General features: G+C 34.8%; 2 protein-coding genes across 2 annotated transcripts in view; both read right to left on the bottom strand.

Annotated features, from left to right (window-relative positions):
• LOC137391927 (alpha-2-macroglobulin-like protein 1) overlaps positions 1-22,742 on the bottom strand; it is a 133,383-nt gene that overhangs the window by 6,191 nt on the left and 104,450 nt on the right. The window contains exons 18-21 of the mRNA XM_068078491.1: positions 1,074-1,353; positions 580-808; positions 311-454; positions 1-214 (exon numbers count right to left, since the gene is read on the bottom strand). Of these exons, the coding sequence (XP_067934592.1) occupies positions 1-214; positions 311-454; positions 580-808; positions 1,074-1,353 (867 nt within the window). The remainder of the gene's footprint in view (positions 215-310; positions 455-579; positions 809-1,073; positions 1,354-22,742) is intronic.
• On the bottom strand, positions 7,586-9,851 carry LOC137391930 (murinoglobulin-2-like). Its single transcript, XM_068078496.1, has 4 exons — positions 9,779-9,851; positions 8,368-8,573; positions 8,064-8,279; positions 7,586-7,869 (listed from the first exon to the last, which is right to left on the bottom strand). The coding sequence occupies exons 1-4, from the start codon at positions 9,838-9,840 to the stop codon at positions 7,802-7,804; spliced, it is 552 nt and encodes a 183-aa protein (XP_067934597.1). The 5' UTR covers positions 9,841-9,851; the 3' UTR covers positions 7,586-7,801.

Below are 22,742 nucleotides of genomic sequence, written 5' to 3'. Positions count from 1 at the left end.
TATCCGAATATTCACAGTAGTGTATCTCTAAAACGCTTTTAGCAGACTCACCAGAGTCGGGATCAGTCATGCAAACAAAGTCACTGACAGTGTATTCTCTTGGGGTACCTTCTGGCTCAACAATAACAGGGCGAATAACTGTGTCACTCATTCCAACTAGAGATGCCATCTCAGACCCGAGAGGGCAGACAGATGGGTTATTCACCACTTCAGCCTAAAAAAAGAGACTTAATACAAACTGAGAACTGTTTGTCTATGATGCTTTTTAAGTCTCACAGCACAAAACATGACTGGTAAGCTTTTAACTTACTGTAATTGAGACATTGACATCTCCAATCTGATTCATGACCAGAACAAAGTTCTGAGTGGCTGTGTCCTGGGCACAGACACACTTCACCGCTGAAGACTTCATTTGGATGTCATACTCAGGAGATTCATTGACACTCAGTGATACCTGGAGAACACTCATAGATGAATTTCTGTGAGCTCTTTAATATTTAACAATAGCTTAACACTAAATTCATATAACGTTATTTTAAATACAATAATCTTCCGTTAAAGACAGATAAATTTACTTACAGCTAAACACTGGGAGAGATAATTGGATACTGTGACAGCAATCGGCATCTTCTCTCTTTTGATGACTGAGTACGGTAAGTTCATGGAAACAAAGAATGGTTGAAAAGCAATGAGAGATGAAGCTGGAGACACTCCTAGTCCATCTTGTTCATCCAGGCAGACAGTGTTACCGACCCACTCGGTTATTGTGTCAGGCACAGTCGAAGCAACTGTTGCAGCACCAGTTGAGCTAAGATAAATAAGTTGTTGGGGAATGAATAACAACTACATTTGAAATTGCATAAACTCTGTACAGCAGATGCACACCTTCAAGTGAACTGCATCCATTTAAAAATCAAATATAATTAAACAACATTCTTGCGGATACACAATACACAGATACAAATTATAGATACTTGCTATTACAACTCTAATAGATGATGGTTTGGCCAAGTGAACAGTCAGCTATCGAAAGTGAAGTTTGTCATTCATACAACCTCCCGTTGCATACTCACTCTATTCCGACAAGGTCCCAAAGCCACGTTTCTGGAAAGTATGTTCGTACAGTTTGGACTATCTCAGTTGTGTCTCCAATCGACCCATCTCTTCCTGGTGCACCAGGCTGTCCATCAAAGCCACGTTCACCAGGCTGACCTGGCTGACCAGGGGCACCATCCCGACCTGCCTCACCAGGGGCACCACCCTGACCAGGTGTACCAGGGGCACCATCCCGACCAGGTGTACCAGGCTGTCCATCCGGACCAGGTGCACCAGGGCTACCTTGCCTACTGGGTCCTGCAATGACAGAAAAGATCATTAGCAGATTATGCCTCACTTATACTAAACCAACAACAAGGGCTTTACAAGTACTTTTCATCGTTTGAATGCTACAGTCATGATCTATGATCAGAACACACTTCACTAACTCACTTGACTATCTCACTTGGCTAAAGGAACATAAATCAAGCAAACATTAGATTGGAGAAAGATTATAGGGCAAAAAAGTGTAAAAATAAGGAAACATGACCGGAACTCACTGTAACGTCTGTAGCTGTTCAACTCGCAAGGGCTGGTATTTATGTTTAAACTAGTTGTGGTAGCAAGCCCAGCAGCTTTGAAGCCTTCACTAGCATCTTCATACGGCATCGACCAGTAGAAATAGTGGGTATCTGTAAAGTTAATGTACAACTACGTGCAACATTATAAATGCAGTACTGTTTACCATCAGAGAACAATCTTGTTATGAACAACTCATTGAGTGCTAGGCCTATAATTTCAATGTTTATCAACATCTCTCAGGTCTTTTTATTAGCCAGTAAAGTGGATTTAAAAACGACACACTTACAGCCATTCCCTGCCAGTTTGCATTAAAAATCAGAGTAATATTTAAGTATCTGATTAATTTAAGATATTTGTCGTACAGTGAAATTTCTACATAAAATTTTAAAATGATTCACAACCTGCTTTGTATGTTAAAACCATTGTAAGTTGGATCAACTATTTTTATAAGAATACCCTGCAATTCATTTAAGTTATTCCACAACTCACAGATCTATGATAAATCTTTAATAGATACTGCAGATATTTACAGCAACAAAATAAGTGCATTATAGAGAGATGAAAAAGGAAATGTAAACCCATACATTGATACACAAGTAATCAATATGACAAGGGTTTTAGTGTTATTATCCATTATAGATGATGAATGTAAGTGTAAGCCTGGCAATACGTAGGTTTGGAAGAAAGTGTAAATTTACTCAACTTATATATGTTATCACTTTCATATTGTGAACTTTAAAGTTTTATTTTTTTTTCTATCATCAGCCTTTTCACTTCTGCTTGAAAGCCTGCAATGTTTTAAAAAACCTTGCACGGTGTATTTTGGAAATTTCTTCCAGAAAAAAGGTTATATATGTGTTCGAAGTTGGTATAGTATATAAGTAGAAAAATCTGATATTAAAGCTTTGGGAGTAGAGATTTGTAAAACTTTTTAATGAAAATAATTAAAAAGATGGGAAAGGATTTAACTCCAATAGCAAATGTGCGAAGTTTTTATCCTATTTACCTTTTATCATTGAACCTTTTTTTACGCAAGTTGGTAACTGAAAGACTACATCTCTAATGAATAGGAATGAAAAGAACTAGTAACTCACCATTGGTAGGAACAGACCCACATTTAGAAAGCTCAGATTCATAGATTCTACAATAGATACAGCCAGATGTTTACATATCGACATGGAAACATCACATTATATGCAATGAAAAAAGTCAAAAACAACTCTGTATGGTTGATTGACTTACCCAGACCATTCTTGAAGTGCTAGCCTCTGTACGCTATTAATAGCCTTTGACAAACTCAGCTGGTTGTCTCCACCTTCGAGGAAAACACTTTTGTCTACCACACCATAGCTACAGAGAGAGTTTGGACTAGCCGTGAACAGCAGATCTACAGGCTCTCCTGGTCGTGCTTCACTCTTGCTAAATCTCATTTGTGCCTGTAAAACAACCAGCGACTCCGGAGTCAATGAGAACATGATACAGAACATAGTAATATAATACAATAGCCATAATATTGTCTGATAGTAAAACTCTTGAGCTGCACACCTCATTCTCCGTGCATTCTTCAACTTTGAATGTCACGCCATCGGCTACGACTTCACCATCAGGTCTGATGTAGTAGACAACTAGTTTACCGCTAGTAGACATGGCAGCAGTTACTGGCACAGTTACAGAGAAAGTTCCTTTGTGTGTAGCTGTAACCTGAGCACCTTGGGTAGTGGTTGGAGGAGCGACAGTGGAGGTTGTATCTCTTCCAGGTGCTAAATAAATATTGCAAGCCATTTAATTACTGCCATGTATGATTTTGTGTTGTCACATTAAATCTTGGTGACCACAATCATTTGTATGACACTCATAAATTTTGATGCTCAGCAATATAATCTTCACGGATTATACATGCAAAATAGTAACTGCAGTAGCACTTACTTCCTGACACAACAGAGTCAATGATGACATCACAAGACCTCCACCAATAATAATAACATGAATCTCTTGGTGTGTGGTCCCAGTCATCTTGTTCATCTTGCTCAGTAACAGCTGTGTTTAGAGTTAGACTGATTGGACTTGATCCATAATCAGCAATGTCTGTCAGTCCAACTACCTGTAGTACGAATATATGGATTTAATAGTCAAGGAATCATAGATTATGAATAGATGTATACACAAACCCATTATACAATAATATTTACCTTGTATTGAAGTCGAGTTTCCAAGGCTATACTTGTAGTATATTGAATCTTGAAGGTGGCTTGAGAACCACAAGAAAAAGTCTGGGTATTTGGTACAATCTGTAGGAAGGATCCCGATGGAGAGTACCAACCCTCAACATAGAGATATGTTCTTGGTAATCTCCATCTCCAGAAGGTGGAGTTGAACCTTGTCGCTTCAGCCTAGACGACAGACAAGCAAATAAATAATATAAATAGTATACATAAAACACAGTATTGATCATCAACAGACTATAAAAAAGGTGTACAGAATAAATGGGTCAAAGCTGACAATAGAAAGGTTTAGCTTGAAATATCTCACCTGAATGCTATACTGTGAGAGATCCTGCGCTGCTGGAGGGATACTAAACTTGACTTCTCCATTAGCGTCAGCAATGTAGCTCTTGCTGTACTTGCCACGGCTGCCCCAATTGTTGATCACAATATCAACAGGCTCCCCTGGCGAAGGTCTCCCATCTAATTTCGTTGCTGTCATCTACCAAAACAAATTTTTATGTAGAAAACATGCTTGGAGTTTCCTCATATATAAATGAATCCGGTGAAGTTATATTTAGCAGCTGTCACATAGAATGGCTACTTACTTTTGCATTGTAGGGAAGTCCAGGTTTGAATCTATCGGATCCCTCTAGCTTCAATTGGATATCATACTGTTGAAAGTAGAGTGTCTGAGTTTCTGCATCTAGATAATCCCCTAAAATAGCACAAAAAACTTCACTGAAACAGATCAATATATTGAGGCGCTGGAGACATGCTTTCTACAAAACAATGATGTTTCTACAAAACACGGATGTCTCTACAATACACTAATATCTCTACAATACACTGATGTTTCTACAATAAACTGATGTCTCTACAATACAATGATGTCACTACAAGACACTGATGTCACGACAAGACACTGATGTCTCTACAATATACTGTTATCTCTAAAATACATTGATGTCTCTATAATACACTGATGTCTCTACAATACACTTACGTCTCTACAATACACTGATGTCTCTACAATACACTATGTCTTTACAATACACTGATGTCTCTACAAAACACTGATGTCTCTACAATACGCTGATGGAGATGGAAAAATGGTGTAGACTATAATCTAGCTGCTGAAAAAATGAGTTAATGTACTTCAGAGCAGTTAGACTACGTGAAGAGAGCAACTGGTGCAATATTACAAAATATCCAGTCAGAGAAAATGATGACAAAGTGTAAAACCTTTCAGTGAGGATTTATTAAGTACCTGTATGAGGGTATTCTTTAATATAACGAGTGGTTAGAATATGACATCAGCAATTTTATATGAAAGACTAGCCCTGAATATCTAGAGTTCTATCGATTAACCAAAACAACTTATTAAATTAGGGTTCAAATGTAACAACTAAAAAGTACCCTAACAGTAATCTTTAAACATTAAAACATTTTTATGCCATTAATTTTGTGTCAGCCAAGTATGAAAGAGTCTACTGATTAGTATAAACTCGAATCCTGAGACTTGAGAGTGAACTAAGCTGATAAAAAAGGTGTCAAATAGTCATACCTGTGCCTTGCTCCTTCACTCTCGCCTCTATTACCAGTCTCACATTATATTGGTATGCGCTGTATCTATCATATCCTACATCTCGTCGGCTCACATTCACTGTGTAGCACCCATCAACCAACTGAAGCACGTAAAGTTAGCTGTTATGGTTTACAGCGAAGCGTTTGCTAAGCAAGAGAAAATACATAGAAAATGACTATCAGGTTCCATGGTTACGGAAACGGTTCATAAACTATGAAGAGCTAAATGTGCATCATTTTAACTTAAAACAAACACTAGAATGATAACATCAACAAAAGAGAAAAAACAAAAACAGGATGTAAATGTACCGGCTCTTCAACAAGAGTGCAGTAGCTGCCTTCATTTGTTCCGTCAGTATTTGGGTTTGGGCCAGGTGCGCCATCTAGGCTAGCCTCACCTCGAGTGAAATAGTAACTCTGACGTTCATACACGCAAACACTGGACTCCATGACACCCAGCACAGGCTGTCCAAAAGTGTACCTATCAAGTATTGAGATATATAAGTGAGCTGATGTCACCCAGAAAAACCTTTATTTACACATTAATTAATGAAAAGTGCAGAGAACTTACAAATTCTAGAACTTACTTTGCACAAACTTTAGCTACCACCCTTTCTGTTTGAAATGTAACATATTTAGGAGGCTCAACTGTCACTTCATACTTGGGAAGAACTACAACAAAATGAAAAAACAGATCGGTTAAGGTGTGATTTCTCAACCTGATCATCACAGGAGATGTGGGGAGCAACAGCTAAATTTCTGTTAGAAGTTAAATTTAACAGGTGTAATATTTCGTTGTATTTGATCACGCGAGTTGACAGCACTCAAAGAATGACAATGAACAAGTATACACTACCCTTACCATATTCTTTCACTTCAAATCTCTGCTGATTGTCTTCACCATTTCTTTTCATTTTTATGGTGTAGTGGCCCATATCAGGTTCTTCATGCAGCTGAAACTCAAGCTGTACCATGCCTAATATAAGAAAAGATTTATATAAACAAATCATATATGTCTTTAGATTTAAGGAGACTCTATAGAAGTACAATTACATATAAAGAAGCTCCTTATGACCTATCGGTATGCAGCACTCAGTAGATAAGTAAGCGGTACTGACAGAAGTACATTCAATGTTTAGTTACCATCAATAAAAGGTAGTCATCGATAGTCCAACTACTTTATGTAAAATAGTCCAAATGGTAAAAATATTTAGTCAAGCTTACCATTGCTGACCGTCAAGTTATTCCACTGCTCCACTCTCACTCTGCTCGGAGTCTCAATGCTAATAATATCGATCTGGTAACGACATGAGAATTGTTATATTACATGTCTTTATAGTTATATACAACACATTTCGTACAAATGCTTGTTGAGGGTATGTAACCTAAGTACAGTAGACGCTCCTATAATGTATACCTCCTATAATGTAAATATTAGGTAACGTAAATAATTTATGTACAGTTTTTGTTTCCTACTACATTTGTACATAACAAATTCCATATAGCATAAAGTAGAAAATATTTATAACTAAACATTTTAGTTTGTAGTAGTAGATAGTAAAATGTGTGGACGAAACAGAGAATAGGATAGCTGCGCAATTGTTCGTAAATACAAATGTGATCGATTGGTGCATGTGTTACAACGTCTGTCTACCAATCTGAATATTATGAGTTGGATTATCATTAAAAGTTCGCTTTTATCCTAACCTTGACCCTTAGATACAGATACACGACAAACAAGTAGAACCGCTTTTTATAGTAAAAAGATTTTGTTGTTTTGCCTTGTCGTAGGCGTGTAAATTATTTGTTATTAGTTTTACTTTGCAGAATAGACTTTTTGTTCAGAAAAAAAACAAGCAAATCATTGCAAATGAATGTCGAAGATGTGCAGTCTCCGTCAACTTGTTGTAAATTTACCGCAATCATGGTCTATAAAACCAGTGAGATTGATCACAAAAAGGAGAAAATTTGCCGATGCAAACCAATAATACTGCAGTTATGGTACAACCAACAATTTAAAAGAGTCAAGTTTTTTTCTTTTTGCATGGCCAAAGGGGTGAGTTAGAAAAGATCTTGGAATGGAGTAGGCAATTTACATGTATTTTACTGTTTTTCTAACGTAAATTTCCTCAAAACTAAACATTCTTGGAACGGATTATTTATATTGTAGGAGCGCCTACTGTAGTTTGATACCAAAGATTAGTCTCAGATATCTCCTTAAAGTTGGCTGCTTTTTAACAAAACTTAGCAAAGATAAATCACTAGCTGAATGGATCTCAGGGAAATATCTTACAAAACTTTGTACCATGAGGACCTCCTACAAATGACCTAAAGACCAGATAGCATAACCTACATACAAAAATCACAGGCTATATCTTAGAGTTAATCTGTAACCATCAAATATTGCTTACCATATCGTTGGAGGGTCTCAACCTGGTATCTAGTGTCAGAATTCTGATTCGGACTACAAAACACACACTTAAATCAACCCATAAGTTCTAGCTGGTTGCAGCTATGAGATGGCAAAACAATTCTCTGTTGATGCGTAACAACAAGAAGTAAACACAAATTAGACCAGCAAGAGCTAAACTTCAATCGTTTATACAGCAGATTTCCAAGAGACTTACCACTACCATGGTTTTTTTCTACTGTACTTACCTAGTTGTCCTGGCTTATAGATGGGTTTATCAGTCTGAATGAAGGTAATATCTGTGTTGTACCATCTACTGATAATGGCAATTTTCATGGAATCACGGAAATAATAACCAGCTGGGTTTCCTGTTGCTGGTAGACCGCTAACTTCAATAATAACGTATTCTGGCCGCGATTCCGATTCAAATTCTGGCAGCATCAGCGATAAGCATTTAGTTTTATCTAGAAAAGGTAAAGCAATAACATAGTCAATTTTTCATCTCCATAAGTTAATAATAGATGATTTTATGCAAAAGTGGTGTAAGCGAACCTCCTGGTTGTATTGTGGTGGTAGCCGTGTCAACTGTCAAATTCTGGGTTCCTTCTGGAAGGGGTCGCCACGACCTGCCTATCCACACAGTCCGTAAAGAAATCTGAATTTGTGTCACATCTGCGACATTGTAGAGATCAATGCATACAGTTTCTGGCCGGTTTTGTATGAATCGGTTTGGTGCAGAGATCAAGTAACCAGGCTCACTGCAAACCAATCATATCATGTAGTTAAAGCAATGGTACATATAATAACCTTTAACAAACATACTGTAAGTTACGATCAGACAGGGTGCTATGCTAACCCTGATGAAAATATAAGATAATCAGTAGACTTACTTGGTAGCCGTCACCAATGGAGTTGAAGCAATGGTACATACAATAACCTTTATGTTATAAAGCAAGCACTAGATAAATACCCGTTGTTGCCCAGGTAGTAAAAAAATCTTTGCCCAAAAATAATTTTTGTTCAGGGCATGCAAAATTTACCTATCTAACTTTTAAACTTCATATCCTGAGAAAAGTGTTTAGTGCCGTTCAAATAAAATAAAAAATTTTTTTGAAGGTGTTTAAATGTGAAATAATTAGCCAATAATGGCTAGATAGTCTGTTTTGCTACAATGATTACAATGAAAAATGATTTGACACTGATACAATTAATACAAACTGTGAAAACAAAGTAAAAATAATGAATTTGTTGAATTAATAATAACAATGACTACATGAAATGTGTGTATAAAAAAGGTTACTGTTGCAGCAGACGCTCGATGAGTTCAAAGTTTTGATGAGCGATACTGGTACCTCTCTATACTGGTACAAATGTAAAAATGAGATATTGGACTGTCTTTGTCTGATACTTTGTCTGACCAAACGAAGGGAGAATGTGGAGGCAATTCTTACACCAGATAATACAACTGTCCAAGGGAAAATGATTTAGCCTTTACAGATTTAGCGATTGAACCTTAGCCAAAGCCGGAAAGAGAAGTGTAACTAAAAATTAAAAAATAGCTGATGAGTAAAAAATTAGCTTTCAAAAAAATTTCAAAAAAATAACAAACGCAAAAGGTAATATTAATTAATAATAAGAAGTGCACATTTAGCATGTGCATTTGCGAAAAGGATATACAGTATACAGTGAGAACGATGAGAATGAAAATAATGGCTTAGCCTTGTGGGTGAGTGCGGTTGTTAGAAGACTTGCGATTTGAATAACTCACACGAGTTCAAATCCAGCATGAAGGTGATTTTTCGTTGTTAAAACTACAGTTATAACTGGACAGACAAAGACAGACAAACACACACTGAGGTTTATATATAGAAAAGAAAGATAGAAGGTAGATTAAAATTATAATTTACTACCAGACTGGGTACTTTGTTAATTGTAATGAAAGTATGAAGATTGGTAGACTTACTTGGTAGCCGTCACCAGTAGAGTCCAAAGTGCTAAAACAGCATAAACTAAATACAATTGCATGTCTTCTCTGATTTTTACTTTACTAATACAATGCGCGATACAAATACACTGCAGTATTTATATGCCATAGAACACAGCGAACCTGTCAACCGTAACCCATCCAGCACCAATAAAAGGACAGATTAAAAGACTTTTGGTGGCGTATAAGCCCTTATTACCAGCGCTGAGATGCGAACAGTATTAATTCCATCTCAAAGGTATTCCGTAAACTGGAGAACTTTTTGACTTTGAACAATTGAGAGCCAAAACATTAATCCCTTTAACAGACTACAATTTATTTTAAAATAATAGTGTGATTTAATTTATAGTAAATAGAGAAGTATCTTTGACCAGCTGGGAATGGTGGTATTTTGTGCGTTGTCTGTCAGCCTCTTTTCTGTATGCTCTAGCTGTTCGATTGCAAACCCTATCTGCATTTACCGAAAAATGTTAGATTTTATGAGTGTAGTAGAAACTCTGTAGAAGAAATATTCTATTTGAGGAGCTATAGAATGATGCAATGCCTGCACATGCTGTCTTCAAAATATATACCAACTTGTTTTTAAGACTCCCCTGTATTAAGTAATTATATATTGGGTTAAGTTACAACCACGGAAAGTTATAACTATGACAAGATATAACTAGGTCAAGTTACAACTATGACAAGTTATGACTATGACCAGTTATAACTAGGTCAAGTTATAACCAAGAAAGTTATGTATAGGAAGTTATGACTATGGTAAATTATAAATATGGCAGATTATAACTATACATGTCATAACTATGGCCAGTTATAACTAAGGTAAGTTGTAAAATTCTTCTAAACATGGAGGTCAATTATGAACATTGCTTGTACCAATTTATAGATTTCGTAGATATTTGCTAAGCTATTAAAAAAGTGCCCTCTATTTCCTTTAACTATAGTTATATCATTTTTTGTATGACTTGAACTCTTCTTTTAAATCTCTACAGCGACTTAGCAAACCGCAAATTACCAATAAGTGACTTGAATGTGGGTTAGAAATATTGTATACTTGGCTGCATCAAACAAGCATTAATAACAAAACTGGCTGCACGAAGAAACATCTACTTGATATTTTAGTGTTGAATCATCTATATCCTCATAGGATTATAACTAAATAGTCGTAACCATGACAATAATCTAGGTAAAACAAGGAAATTCTGTTTGCGACATACTCTGCATCCTGCACAAAGACATTAGTAATGAATAGCAGCTACCCTCTTTCATATATCTCGAATTTCACATAAATAAAATTGTTTTGTTGGCTACATTATTGCTTACTAAAAGTAACAAAGTCTTTCCATTGATAGATAATCAATATTACAAAGGAACAGGTGACAGCATAAACAAAATTGTGTCTTCAAAATAACATTGATTTAACTATACATAGTTCTATATCATGTATAGAGAATAGTCATATCTACATGTGTAAAAGTCTGGAAAAGTCATAACTGAAAGTGAGACTATAAAAAGGATCTGTCATGTGATTTAAAATGTCTTAAACGTTTTGTTAGCGAGCGTGAATCTGTGGAGTTGCTACTTTCTCTTCCGAAAAGTAGATATCTTTGACTCGCTTGAGAAACTGTTGAAGATTGTCAAAATTTGTAACGACTGCAGAGACAGTTGTTCAGTAGTAGCCAAATATAAGAGGGTCCAGTGCTGGCAACCTGTCGGTAGTCCAAGTCAGGATGATGTCCTAATGGCTGTGGCGACCAATAGTTTATTTAAAGTGATGGCTTATCAGAAATCTTACATGTGCGATGGCATGTTTGATTGCTGCCTACTAGGCACTTTATCGCTATTTCATGTAAGCATGTACTTACAAAATTTGAGTTTTTTGATAAAAATTGAGCTTTCAGTTAAATTTCCAGTGCAACTAAAATTGCTAAATTCTGCATGAGCCGTTTCTATATTCCTTAAACAAGTTTGATAGAACCAGTACTCAAAATTAAGTAGAAATAAATTTTGCAGAATGTCAAATACTGCAAAGGAATAGCATATTGCAACATGGTATATTATATACAAGGTCACATAATAAATTCCTTAGAATTGAACTCCTGCAACATCTTGCTGAGTAGTAAAACACTCTTAATTTTTATCCCACGACCAAACACGAGCAAAGCGATTGTTTAGAAGATTTATGATAAATGTATATGTGCGCACAACTCCCGAAAAATTATCCGTTATTGACCGTGACCAAACCCTTGTACCGAAATCTCTTCAACAAATTTAACCATTTTTGTGTAGAGTCGTTTAAGTATAATAATGATACAAAACACATATAAACATATTTAATCATGTTACCAATTCTTTAAAAGGTTACCGCAATATCTTAAAACTAACCCATCTGATCGGATTATACATAAATAGACAGATTAATTTGGCCTAAAATCAAAATAAAAACTTGCCAAGCCTGTTTTAATCAAAATTAAAACCGGCCAACAAAAGGCCGATAAGGCGGTGCAACAAAGAGTAGAACTATTAAGTCGTGTGCATTTCACACAAAAAAACGTGCACATTTCACCAGTCTATCACATTGTCCATTTGCCGAAGGTTTCTGTAATTAACGTTGAAGTACTGAAAAGTAATTGTTTTTTTTTGCCGATTCTACTGGACTCTAACATTTTGGACACTTATAATGAATACTTTGGTATTCCAACTGATGTTCAAAACAGTGAAAGTAAAGGAAATGGCGATGATATTTTTTTAACGATTCTTTTTCTATTTTAACGATTTATAACTATACAATATATAATTAACGTAGAAGTACTGAAAAGTAATTGTTTCTTTTTGCCGGTTCTACCATTATAATAATTATAATTATTAATAATAAGTATAATAATGATACAAAACACATATAAACCTATTTAAATATGTCACCAAGTCTTTGAAAGGTTACCGCAATATCTTCAAACTAACCCAACTGATCGGACTATTAACACTTATAATAAGTACTGTGGTATTCCAACTGATGTCCAAAGCAGTGAAAGTAAAGGAAATGACGACGATATTTTTCTAACGATTCTTATAAGATTATTACAATATTTAATTGTAAGAATAATTATTCGATTTTATAAGATTTAGTTAAAGAATAATCATTCAAATTTACAAGATCAAAGTGTATAGTGACCGATGGTGTGCAATATGTTACTGTTATTTCTTTTCTAAAGTATTTGTTGATGGTACTACAGCTGTGCCCAATTTTGCGGTACTGCCAAGCCGTTTTTAATATGTGCAAAATTAAGTAATAGGCCTACACTTTCCTATAGATACACATCTATTTCTATGACAATCAGCTAAAATCTGTTTAGATTTTTGAAGTCAGCATAATTTTTTAGATATTAATACAGAAATCTCGATAAATATCACAACCCCTTGATATTGGTTGCTATGACCTGGTATGCTATGGTTGCTATATACAGCCCCCCAGTTATATATATATATATATATACATATATATATACATATATATACATATATATATACATATAGATATATATATACATATATATATATACATATATATATAGTCAAATTAGATTGAATAGGAGGCCACTTTGGAAAATATATCCACGATATAGGGCTTTCGGATAATAGGAGGCTTCTGATAGGAGGCTTCGCTAGAAACATGCTTAAACAACTCTACTCGTCATGCTGATCGCATACGTATCTATTTTGCATTTTGCATAAATTTTGCCGGAGAGTTCAACATTTTGGAAAATTTTGCAGGTTAGGAGGCTCTGTAGTTTGAAATGGAGGACCTCCCATTAGCGTAAAATTTGAAAATTTTTATACAAAATTATGAGTTGTCTTCTCTTTTGCAAGAGAAGTTATCTTCTCATTAAATTCAGGGCCTCCTATTATGTTTTTATATCTTGAATTAGATAGTCCTAGTTCCAAGCTCTACTTCTTCTTTTAAAATAAATTTAGCTAACTATGATATTTAGTTTGGTTCTTTTTACTTGTAATGAACCTTTATTGCATCATTTAATTTTCTATCAATTGGTTAAAAAGGCAAACTAATCCCTGAAACCCCATTTCAGGAATTTTGCCAACAGAACCTAAGAAAACCGATTTGCAGGCACATCTGTGTGTGCTTTGATCTAAAGTTTATCATACGTATTATTCATAAAATTGAAAACTTATGCTTTCCCTTAATAGCTTGTTAGTAGGCATGCATGGCAAAAAACAAGCACTTTGTCCATTTAAAAAAAGTTGTACTAAGTTGCAATAAACGCTAGGATGGTATTGACATCAAGTAATTGGTATTGAAACCATCCTAGTTGTCAAATAGAAAACCTTTAAAACATATATTAATTAAAACAGTGCATATATTCATGCTGCCAAATATGCCTGGTAGAGTCAGAGACACCCAATTTTTAAAACATAAATGTCAAACATGGGAGATTTGCATACCTGTGGCCACATTTATTACTTATACAATTTGATTTAGTCAATTCATTGCTACTGAGGCAAAACTGGGAAATATATCATATGTGGGGCCCTTTGGATTATAAAAGGTTTCAGATAAGAGCTTTCGATGAAACCATGCAGTAACATTGAACACACTGTGCAGATTGCATGCATGTATATGTAACTCGCATTTATCAACATTGGTCAGCATTTTTCTTTAAAAAAAGCCCAAACTTACTCAAAAGGAAAAAAATTGACTATTTAAGCAACCCCGTCAAGGAGTTGAGTTTACAGAAAAAGGAAAGCTCAATATAAGTACGTCAAGCAAATTGCACAAGTGAGTGCAACGGTGACAAATAAAATATTCTTAAAACACAATGAGTTTGTATAAATCTAAAAGTCTTTAGTGCAAATGGAGCAGCCTATCAAAAGCAGGCCAAACAGCTGTTACATTACCATGAGATTAAAAATCAAAGCATTCACAAGAATACCATAAAACATTTATCAACAAAAGTGGACTATTTTATTTCTGTCAAATAAAGCTGTAGAGCTTCAAAACACTGAGCTCTATAATTGTCTTGCAAATTGTGTGACCATCTCCTGGCACCTCGAGTATACTGTGTGAAGTTGTGGTAGCTGTAACTAATGGCTCTGCACAACGTTTAAAATATGATTTTAGCTAGAGATCTTAGAAGCGATTCGCAAGAGAACTTTGCTGATTGTAGACACGCCCAGCTACAGAAAGAACTTTAAGGTTGGATGTCATTCCAGTCACTGGATGCCTTTTTGGAAATTGAACATCAACTTGTTGTTTGAAGGTTAGGCAATCTAGACCACTTTGCCTCCACTGGTAAATATGCTGCTCTACCTGCAAAGAAACCAGTTATTAACCTGTTAGAATAGTTAAAAATTAGGAGAATGTTGAACACTACTCATTTTACAGACTTTCCCAAGATATCAAACCAGCTTTAAAACAATACTGACTAAAAAGTGTGCTCCATCATGTTGTTTTAGAACGCTTAGGAGATTGGCCAGAAACTTGAAGAGTAGGCTTTTGCAGCTAGCTATATTGGTGGCTGTACTAAATGTAGGTCACACAGAAGATGCTTTCCTACTGAAACTCTGCATAATTATGTTTGCCCTAAAGATATTGCAGTTCTCACTATGTTGATGTTATGCCTAAAAAAATTAACCTAGTAAGCCTTAAAAAATTCTTGTTTCGATGTTGTTAACACAAGTTAACTCAATAAAAGTAAAAAACAACAAACATTATCATTAATGCTTTCTTTTAAGCTAAAGCTTTTTTGTCAAACTATTAGGTAAGAATGGTATCTTTTAAATATAAAATGTAATGAATAGTTGGGTTAAGAAAAGCTTTATTTTACAAACTAATAATTACAGCAATACCATTCCTCTTATTTTTAAGCAAAATGCACCAAAATCTACAAAATTTTACACATTCAGCCTGTACTGTGATGAGAATCGTGTCTGTCCATATAAAGCCACCGTTGGATAATAGAAAAATATTGCATCCCGCTGGATTTGAACTTGCAACATTTACCTTGCTAGACTGACACTACAAAAACTATGCTAATTAACCTTGTAATAATTTGCAATATTTGAATGCATAATTATTGCAACTGATAATCTTTTACAGCACTCTACACTGCCAGGGTATTTGTTGGTACAAGCCAAGTTGATTCAAAATCTTTAGCTGAGTAAAAATCCTAACTGTCTACACGGTCAATTTTTTCCATGCACAGATTGACTATGAATTGTATAAAAGTCCCTTTTCATTCAGTTGGCCTTTAACACTGTAAGGTTGGTGTGTATGAATATGCCTTTCACTGCAATGCATGCATGTACAAATTAAGCATAGGGTTACTGCCAGGTTACTCTGCAAAGCAGAGTTGTCCTCTCGTGCACTCCAAACAAATCCTAAATATTTAGGATTATACATTAATCATTAATTATATAGACATTATTGAAATTCTTTAAATAGTTTAGAAGTTTCTATTAAAACAGATTTTCAGCTTTTGTTTACACCATTTAGTCTCTGCTTATATGATAAAGCTACTCTTTGCCATTAGCATGTCTGTGCAAATGCGCTCGTTTATAACAGTTCATCTTCGTAGACTATTTGAGATGACCAAAATAAATTCTAGCTCAGCAAAAAATTTAACTCTGATGCTCATATCAACTGATTTGACAATTAAAAAACATTCAGTTTTGAAGGTAGTAAACATGAATTTGGAGTTCAAACAGAAGGTGAGGTGAATAAAAGCCACAAGAGACAGGCTGCTACTTGTTGCGGCTAGCTAACAAAGTAAAATCAGTGTCTGTATGACTTATCATTTATCCATCGTCGGGAAGAGCTTGGGAGCAAGATAGATTTTGATGAGACTAGATATCATGACATTCAGCTTAGTATACAGACGGTCCCCAACCTACGAACGAGTTACGTTCCGAACAATTGTTTGTACAGTGAATTTGTTCGTAAGTTGCTTCAGTGCTATATTTTGTATTATAACTTATGCTTAAGGCCTACATGTATATAAGTATATTGAAGGTTTATATTAGTATGTTTAAGGCTTGTATAAGTAACCTGTAAATTGGTTTGTACTGAAAAAACTTTTTAATAAAATGGAGAGAATACTGTGGTGGACGCCGGGCCATGACACAGCATTTCTTATTGATCGTATGTGTTGTCCTTTTTTATTATATCGTTGTTTTAATCGTTATGCTAGAACTTATCGTTGTTGTCCTTTTTTATGTGTCGTCCTTTTATTATACCGTTGTTTCACTCGTTATGCTATTGTTATATCTGATATCATGTTATAACACTATCATTTATCGTCAATTTTATTGTTGTCATACCAACTCGCTAGCGGTCCTATTTATTCACCTTGTTAGCCGGTGTTCTCACCGTTTGCCGTTAGGACGGAACAGTTGATATTACTGAATATAACGGAGCGCTCTCATTTATTTGAGCAGAGCAGATAGATGTACGTTCCTCGAATAGTGAAATTTCCTTCGCTAATAAAAAAGCTGAATGAAACTACACACACTCTCTTCTTTTTATTTATTAGTCTAGATCGTGCCAAGTAAAGGTCGGCAAACTCCTTTACAATACATACAGGAAAAATAAAAAAGTTCTTTGCGCACTGGAGATACGTTCACGCACTTATGCCCTGCAACGAACTGGGCAGAGGAAGGTGGATGCTGGGTGATGCTTCTATGTAGCGCCTCTTTCTGCCGCTAATAAGTCGGTAATACCGTCGGTATTATCGATGAATATACGCGCAGCCCTGTTCGTATGTACCGTTGTGTGTAACTCGAATGTTTGTAAGTAGGAAACGTCTGTATTAACACTCCAAAGCTTTCACTGATAGATCCCCTTCAAATATTTCTGATTTCTTGCGAGGCGAATCATTTTACATATTTTTGACAAAAATGACAATCTCTAATGACAAACTAGTTTAACAATGTATTGGTATCTATAATAGCGAACCCAATGCATTTTATCATTGCTCAAGTTTGGCAAGAATGTAAGCGATATTTTTAAGGACAACTATGAAAATTTTGTTAATAATTTTGGGAACTTTCACCAACTTGACACTTTACCCTATATGGCATTACTTATGTTGGTCAAACAAAAGCTTTACATAAATTATTTACATTGAGAGGAATTTGCGTTATAATAGGTATACATGTACATTATAGCAAAATTTGCTGTACAGCTATTCCAACCAGATAAAAATCTGACCTATGCCCATACTACAAAAAATTCATAATTTGAGTTAAAATACTTGGATTTAAGTTAGAATATGACCTAAAAGTCAATGAAAGGAACTTAAGTTTACTTTTCACATAGGAAACAAATACATTATGCTTATGAAACAATGCAAGTGTTTTGGCCTTAAAGTTTGGCTTATTTATGTATATACTTAAAAACATTACTTTTTATTTTGTGGGTTTTCACTGTCCACAAAAGACCCTGGTCCCCGTTAATCCCGAAAATTGAATGGTGACTGCAAAAAACAGCTATGACAGGCCGAACAGGATTTGGAACAAAAGGTACATTTCTCACAAACAGAGATTGTAAATGGTACAAAAATGCAAGTTAAGCAATACGAGTGTCATTCAGAGTTAAAAAAAGCTATAGCTTGTTGCATACTATTAGATACATCGTCCAAATACATATTATTGAAATTTTCGGACTAGCACAAAATTTTTCATCTCAATATTTGTAAAATACATCTAAAAAAATATTGTTTTTCACCAAGGTTCATTCTATGTCACTCAATATTTTGGTGTTTTGACACCCTAATTTACCTTCACTAAGTTCCTTTGTCCGCTCTCCTCTGACCAGAAACCTCCCCAAATATGTAAGCTTTTGTAACCTTGAATCGCCAATTCTTTAGATAACTTGTCTAGCCCCAGAGTGGGTGCAGAACATGTTATAGCAACACCCTGCAATTAGTAATAACAAAATAGAAATATCACATTTTTTGAATGAATCATTTTCCGATTTAAATTAAACTCTTTTTATAGCTAATCAATTGAAAGCTCATTGCTTGCTGCAAAAAAAGGAAAAACTGAGCAAGCAGAAGTGCATCTGATATTTTAGCTTATGACTCTCAATCCCAGCTTTGATATTTGTCACCATTGTGATTTGTAGGCAATAGAAGAACGCGAGTTAAGCAATGTAAAAACTTATTCATATTCTATTAAAAAAAAGGACTTCAAATATTGAAGTGGTATTTCAAAAGCAATTACTCATTTGTAAAATTGATAGTCAGTAGTCTGACCCTGATCTGGACTTGGCTTTTAGATATTATTGCAAAGTAAAGTTTAGAGCTGGTCACCATAGGTTTTAACTGTGAGTTTCAGTTCCTATCCCAGACACTATGCTTACATATAGTATGTACAAGTGCTATCGTCAGTGGACAGGCAACCATAATGCAAGAACATGACAACTATAAACATGCAAGGGTGAATAGGAGCTGTATACACAATTAAAATAAAGCAGTTATTTCACAAGGCATAGTCCAATTTGTAAAACGGAATAACTAGTAAATGACATTGAACTAAATTGTTGTTGATGACAGCTCTGCACAAGCTTCAGCTAAACATTCACAGATAATAATTACATAAGAAAATACACAAACTAAAAAGCAATAATACTTAGTCAATACTAAGAATGATTATGAAGTTTTAAGAATATTAATCAAAATTACGTACAGTGGCACTCGCATACCGTTGTTGCTTGAAAGGTATTTTTCCAAAAGAAAATCTTGTCATTTTTCTAAAAGATTACTAATGCTTAATGGTTGACTTGCAACAAAATTCACGCTACAGTTATTTGGTATCAAAAGATTCACCATGTCTTACTCTGTTGTGTTGCATGTGCAATATATGTAGAAATGTGATAACATGCTCTTAAAAGCTCAAAAGCAAAAAGTTAATCGCCGCCATCACGAAATTGCCGAAGATTAGAATCCCGTTCCAAACATGGGTCAAATGGAACGTAGCTCAACAAAATGGCTTCTGTTTACACTTTCATGCAACCTCATTCATTCAAATATTTTCACAATTACACTTCACGCATTCAATGAAACGATGTCTATTGTCCTCAAGCATCTGTTTCCTCATCACTGTATTGATGTCACTTTGAGCACTGATATCTCAAAACCTACCGTAAAAAATGGTTTAATTTTTGACCTTAGCTCGAAGGAATGCATATCATCATCTGATAAGCATGACAAGCCTGTTGGTCACCTGTGATAGTCAAAAAATGCTGGGGAAATTATGCGCGCTGTTTGGCAGGAAGCATGGGTCACATGATCAGATTGCGACTAGACGATTAGATCAACCCAAAACAAAATTGTAAACTAGCGAGCATCTATATTTAGTAAGAGCTCTTTAGCGAAACCCAAAGTTTATGTCATAAATTAGTGCTACAAGAAGTTTTATATTGAGCCTTTTACGGAACTTACAATTCATGTGAGAAGATCACGTGTCAAAACAATGACCAAATCATTTTACTATGTCAGAGAAATGAATTGATTCCAATCTACGGCGGTTTCGGGATCGCGGAGTTTACCTGTTTCTTTTTTAGCTTTTAAGAGCTTGTAATCACAGTTCTCCATATTTTGCACCCACAACACAGCAGAGTAAGCCATGGTGAATCTTTTGATACCAAATAACCGTAATGAAATTTTGTTGCAAGTCAACCTTCAACAAGCAAAATGATAACAAGCTCCAGTACCATGCATTGACAACTTGGGCAGCTAAGTCGTACATGCAAATCAGATGAGTATTTTACGGTATTTTGGAAAGGCCAATAATTAACCAATATTTGAGTTTTCATCAAATTAAAGTACATTTAATGGGCCATTTTAGCAGCGCAAAGAAAGCACATTTCTGATGACCATTTGCACCAATTTAGGGCAGGTAGTAGGAGTGAAACAAATTGGTTCGAATTATTTTAGTCAAAAATGGATACAAGTATTAGCCAAATGAAAGTTTGTTACGGAAAGTTCTATCATAAGAACATAATTTGAAATAAATTCTATAATAAACCTCTTGCAGTTGCGTCATTTTGTCCTGCAAACACATTAAAATCTGTAATAGAAAACAAGACACCTATACAAAATCAAAACTTGTAGTTAATTTCTGTTAGTGATGACATATTTTTTATTGTAGTTCTACAATAGCACTATAAGTTCCAAACAGTGCATTAACTATTAATATGTGTCATGATCACATAATTCATGGTAAGTCGGGATTACAAGATTTAGCAAACAAAATTTTGATTCTAGCCTAATTACAGCAAATTATATGGTCAAAAAACTGAAGCACGTTTACCATTAGTGCAAAAACATAGTTCCAAGAAAACTGGTATTAAAGTTTGAGAAACGAAAACCAATGTAAAGTTTTGTTTACATTTCAAAACGACATAGCAACCAATATCAAGATATTGTGATATTTATCTAGATTTCTGTACTTGGATCCAAAAAACTATGCTGAATTTAAAAATCTAAACAGATTTTAGCTGGTTGTCAAAGAAATAGCTGTATATTTATAAGAAAGTGTATTACTTATTTTTGCAGATATTAAAAACAGCTTGATTGTATCGCGATATTGGGCACACCCAAATCATCAACCAAATCTTTAGAAAATTAACAACAGTAACATATTGCACACCATCGGTCTCTATATACTTCGACCTTGCAAACTCGAATAATTATTCTCATAACTAAATCTGATTATAATTTCATAAAAATTGAATAATTATTCTTATTATTAAATATTGTAGTAATCTTGTAAGAATCGTTAGGAAAATATCACCACAACTCCCTTTACTTTCATTGCTTTTGACATCAGTTGGAATACCAAAGTACTCATTACAAGCATCCAAAATGTCAAAGTTACCTTAAAAGTCGGCAAAAAAGAAACAATTATTTTTAGCGGACACCATTTTTCAGTACTTCTTGTTTAGCATAGCAACGGTTTTAAGTTTTTGTTTGATGGTAAAATACTTTTATTGGCTAAACTGACTTCAGATTCAGAAAGATCACTCTTTGATTGGTCCAGACCTACAGGTTACAAAATTTGTTACCAATATTATAAGTTCAGTTGGTGCAACTTCAAAGTCGAATAACTCAACTTCGTGATTTGCGACTTAACCATGGTTTCTGTGACCGCAACCCATATGATCTACCTGCTGATAACTTCAACTCCTTTACTACCAAATGGATCTCTCTACCGCGACATAAGTGTTTCGTGAAACTTAATTTCTAAAAGAGTGTATAAATGGTTATAACTTTACACCCCAATTGTTTATTAACAATATTTTTATAGCAAGTTTGTCAGCATAAGTTTTTATGTTAGTTCATGCCTCCAAAAATATTACAAACGAGTTGTCGAGTGAGAGGGACCACTTTTCGTCCATTTTGAAATTACTGTGAGGTAAGCACAAAACTCTAGTCGGATGATTTATGAATATTATTAGTTTACATGTTAATTAATCTGATGAACATAAATACTCTCATTAGTACTATTGCTCAATAAAGTTGCTCAGTCTATAGATCTGAAGTTAGTAACCATTTATGGCTGTATTGCTTCTGAAATTACTGGTCATCAGTAAGAAGATTTCATAAAACAAGTTTTTGCAAAGCAAAACTATGCTCAGGTTGTAAACGCATTCTTAATTGCTCAACATATGCAAATAATAGCTTTTTTCAATCAGGTATAGATGTAATAAGATAATTTACTAATTAATCAGTAATCGGAAACAATTTGTACAAAAGCTTGCTAAAGCCGCATCATGCAGCACTTGGCCATACAGAGACACATTGCCAAACGAGCTGTACTATTGGTAGTTTAAGAGTTCACACTGAAACAGCTTCAACATAAAAATAAGACATAAGAAATCAGTGCAAAAACTGCTTCGTATTACATTTACTTCATGCCTTGTTGTAAT

This window comes from Watersipora subatra, chromosome 3 (genome assembly GCF_963576615.1).
Source record: "Watersipora subatra chromosome 3, tzWatSuba1.1, whole genome shotgun sequence".
NCBI lineage: Eukaryota > Metazoa > Bryozoa > Gymnolaemata > Cheilostomatida > Watersiporidae > Watersipora > Watersipora subatra.
This window is presented reverse-complemented; position numbering and strand designations above follow the sequence as displayed.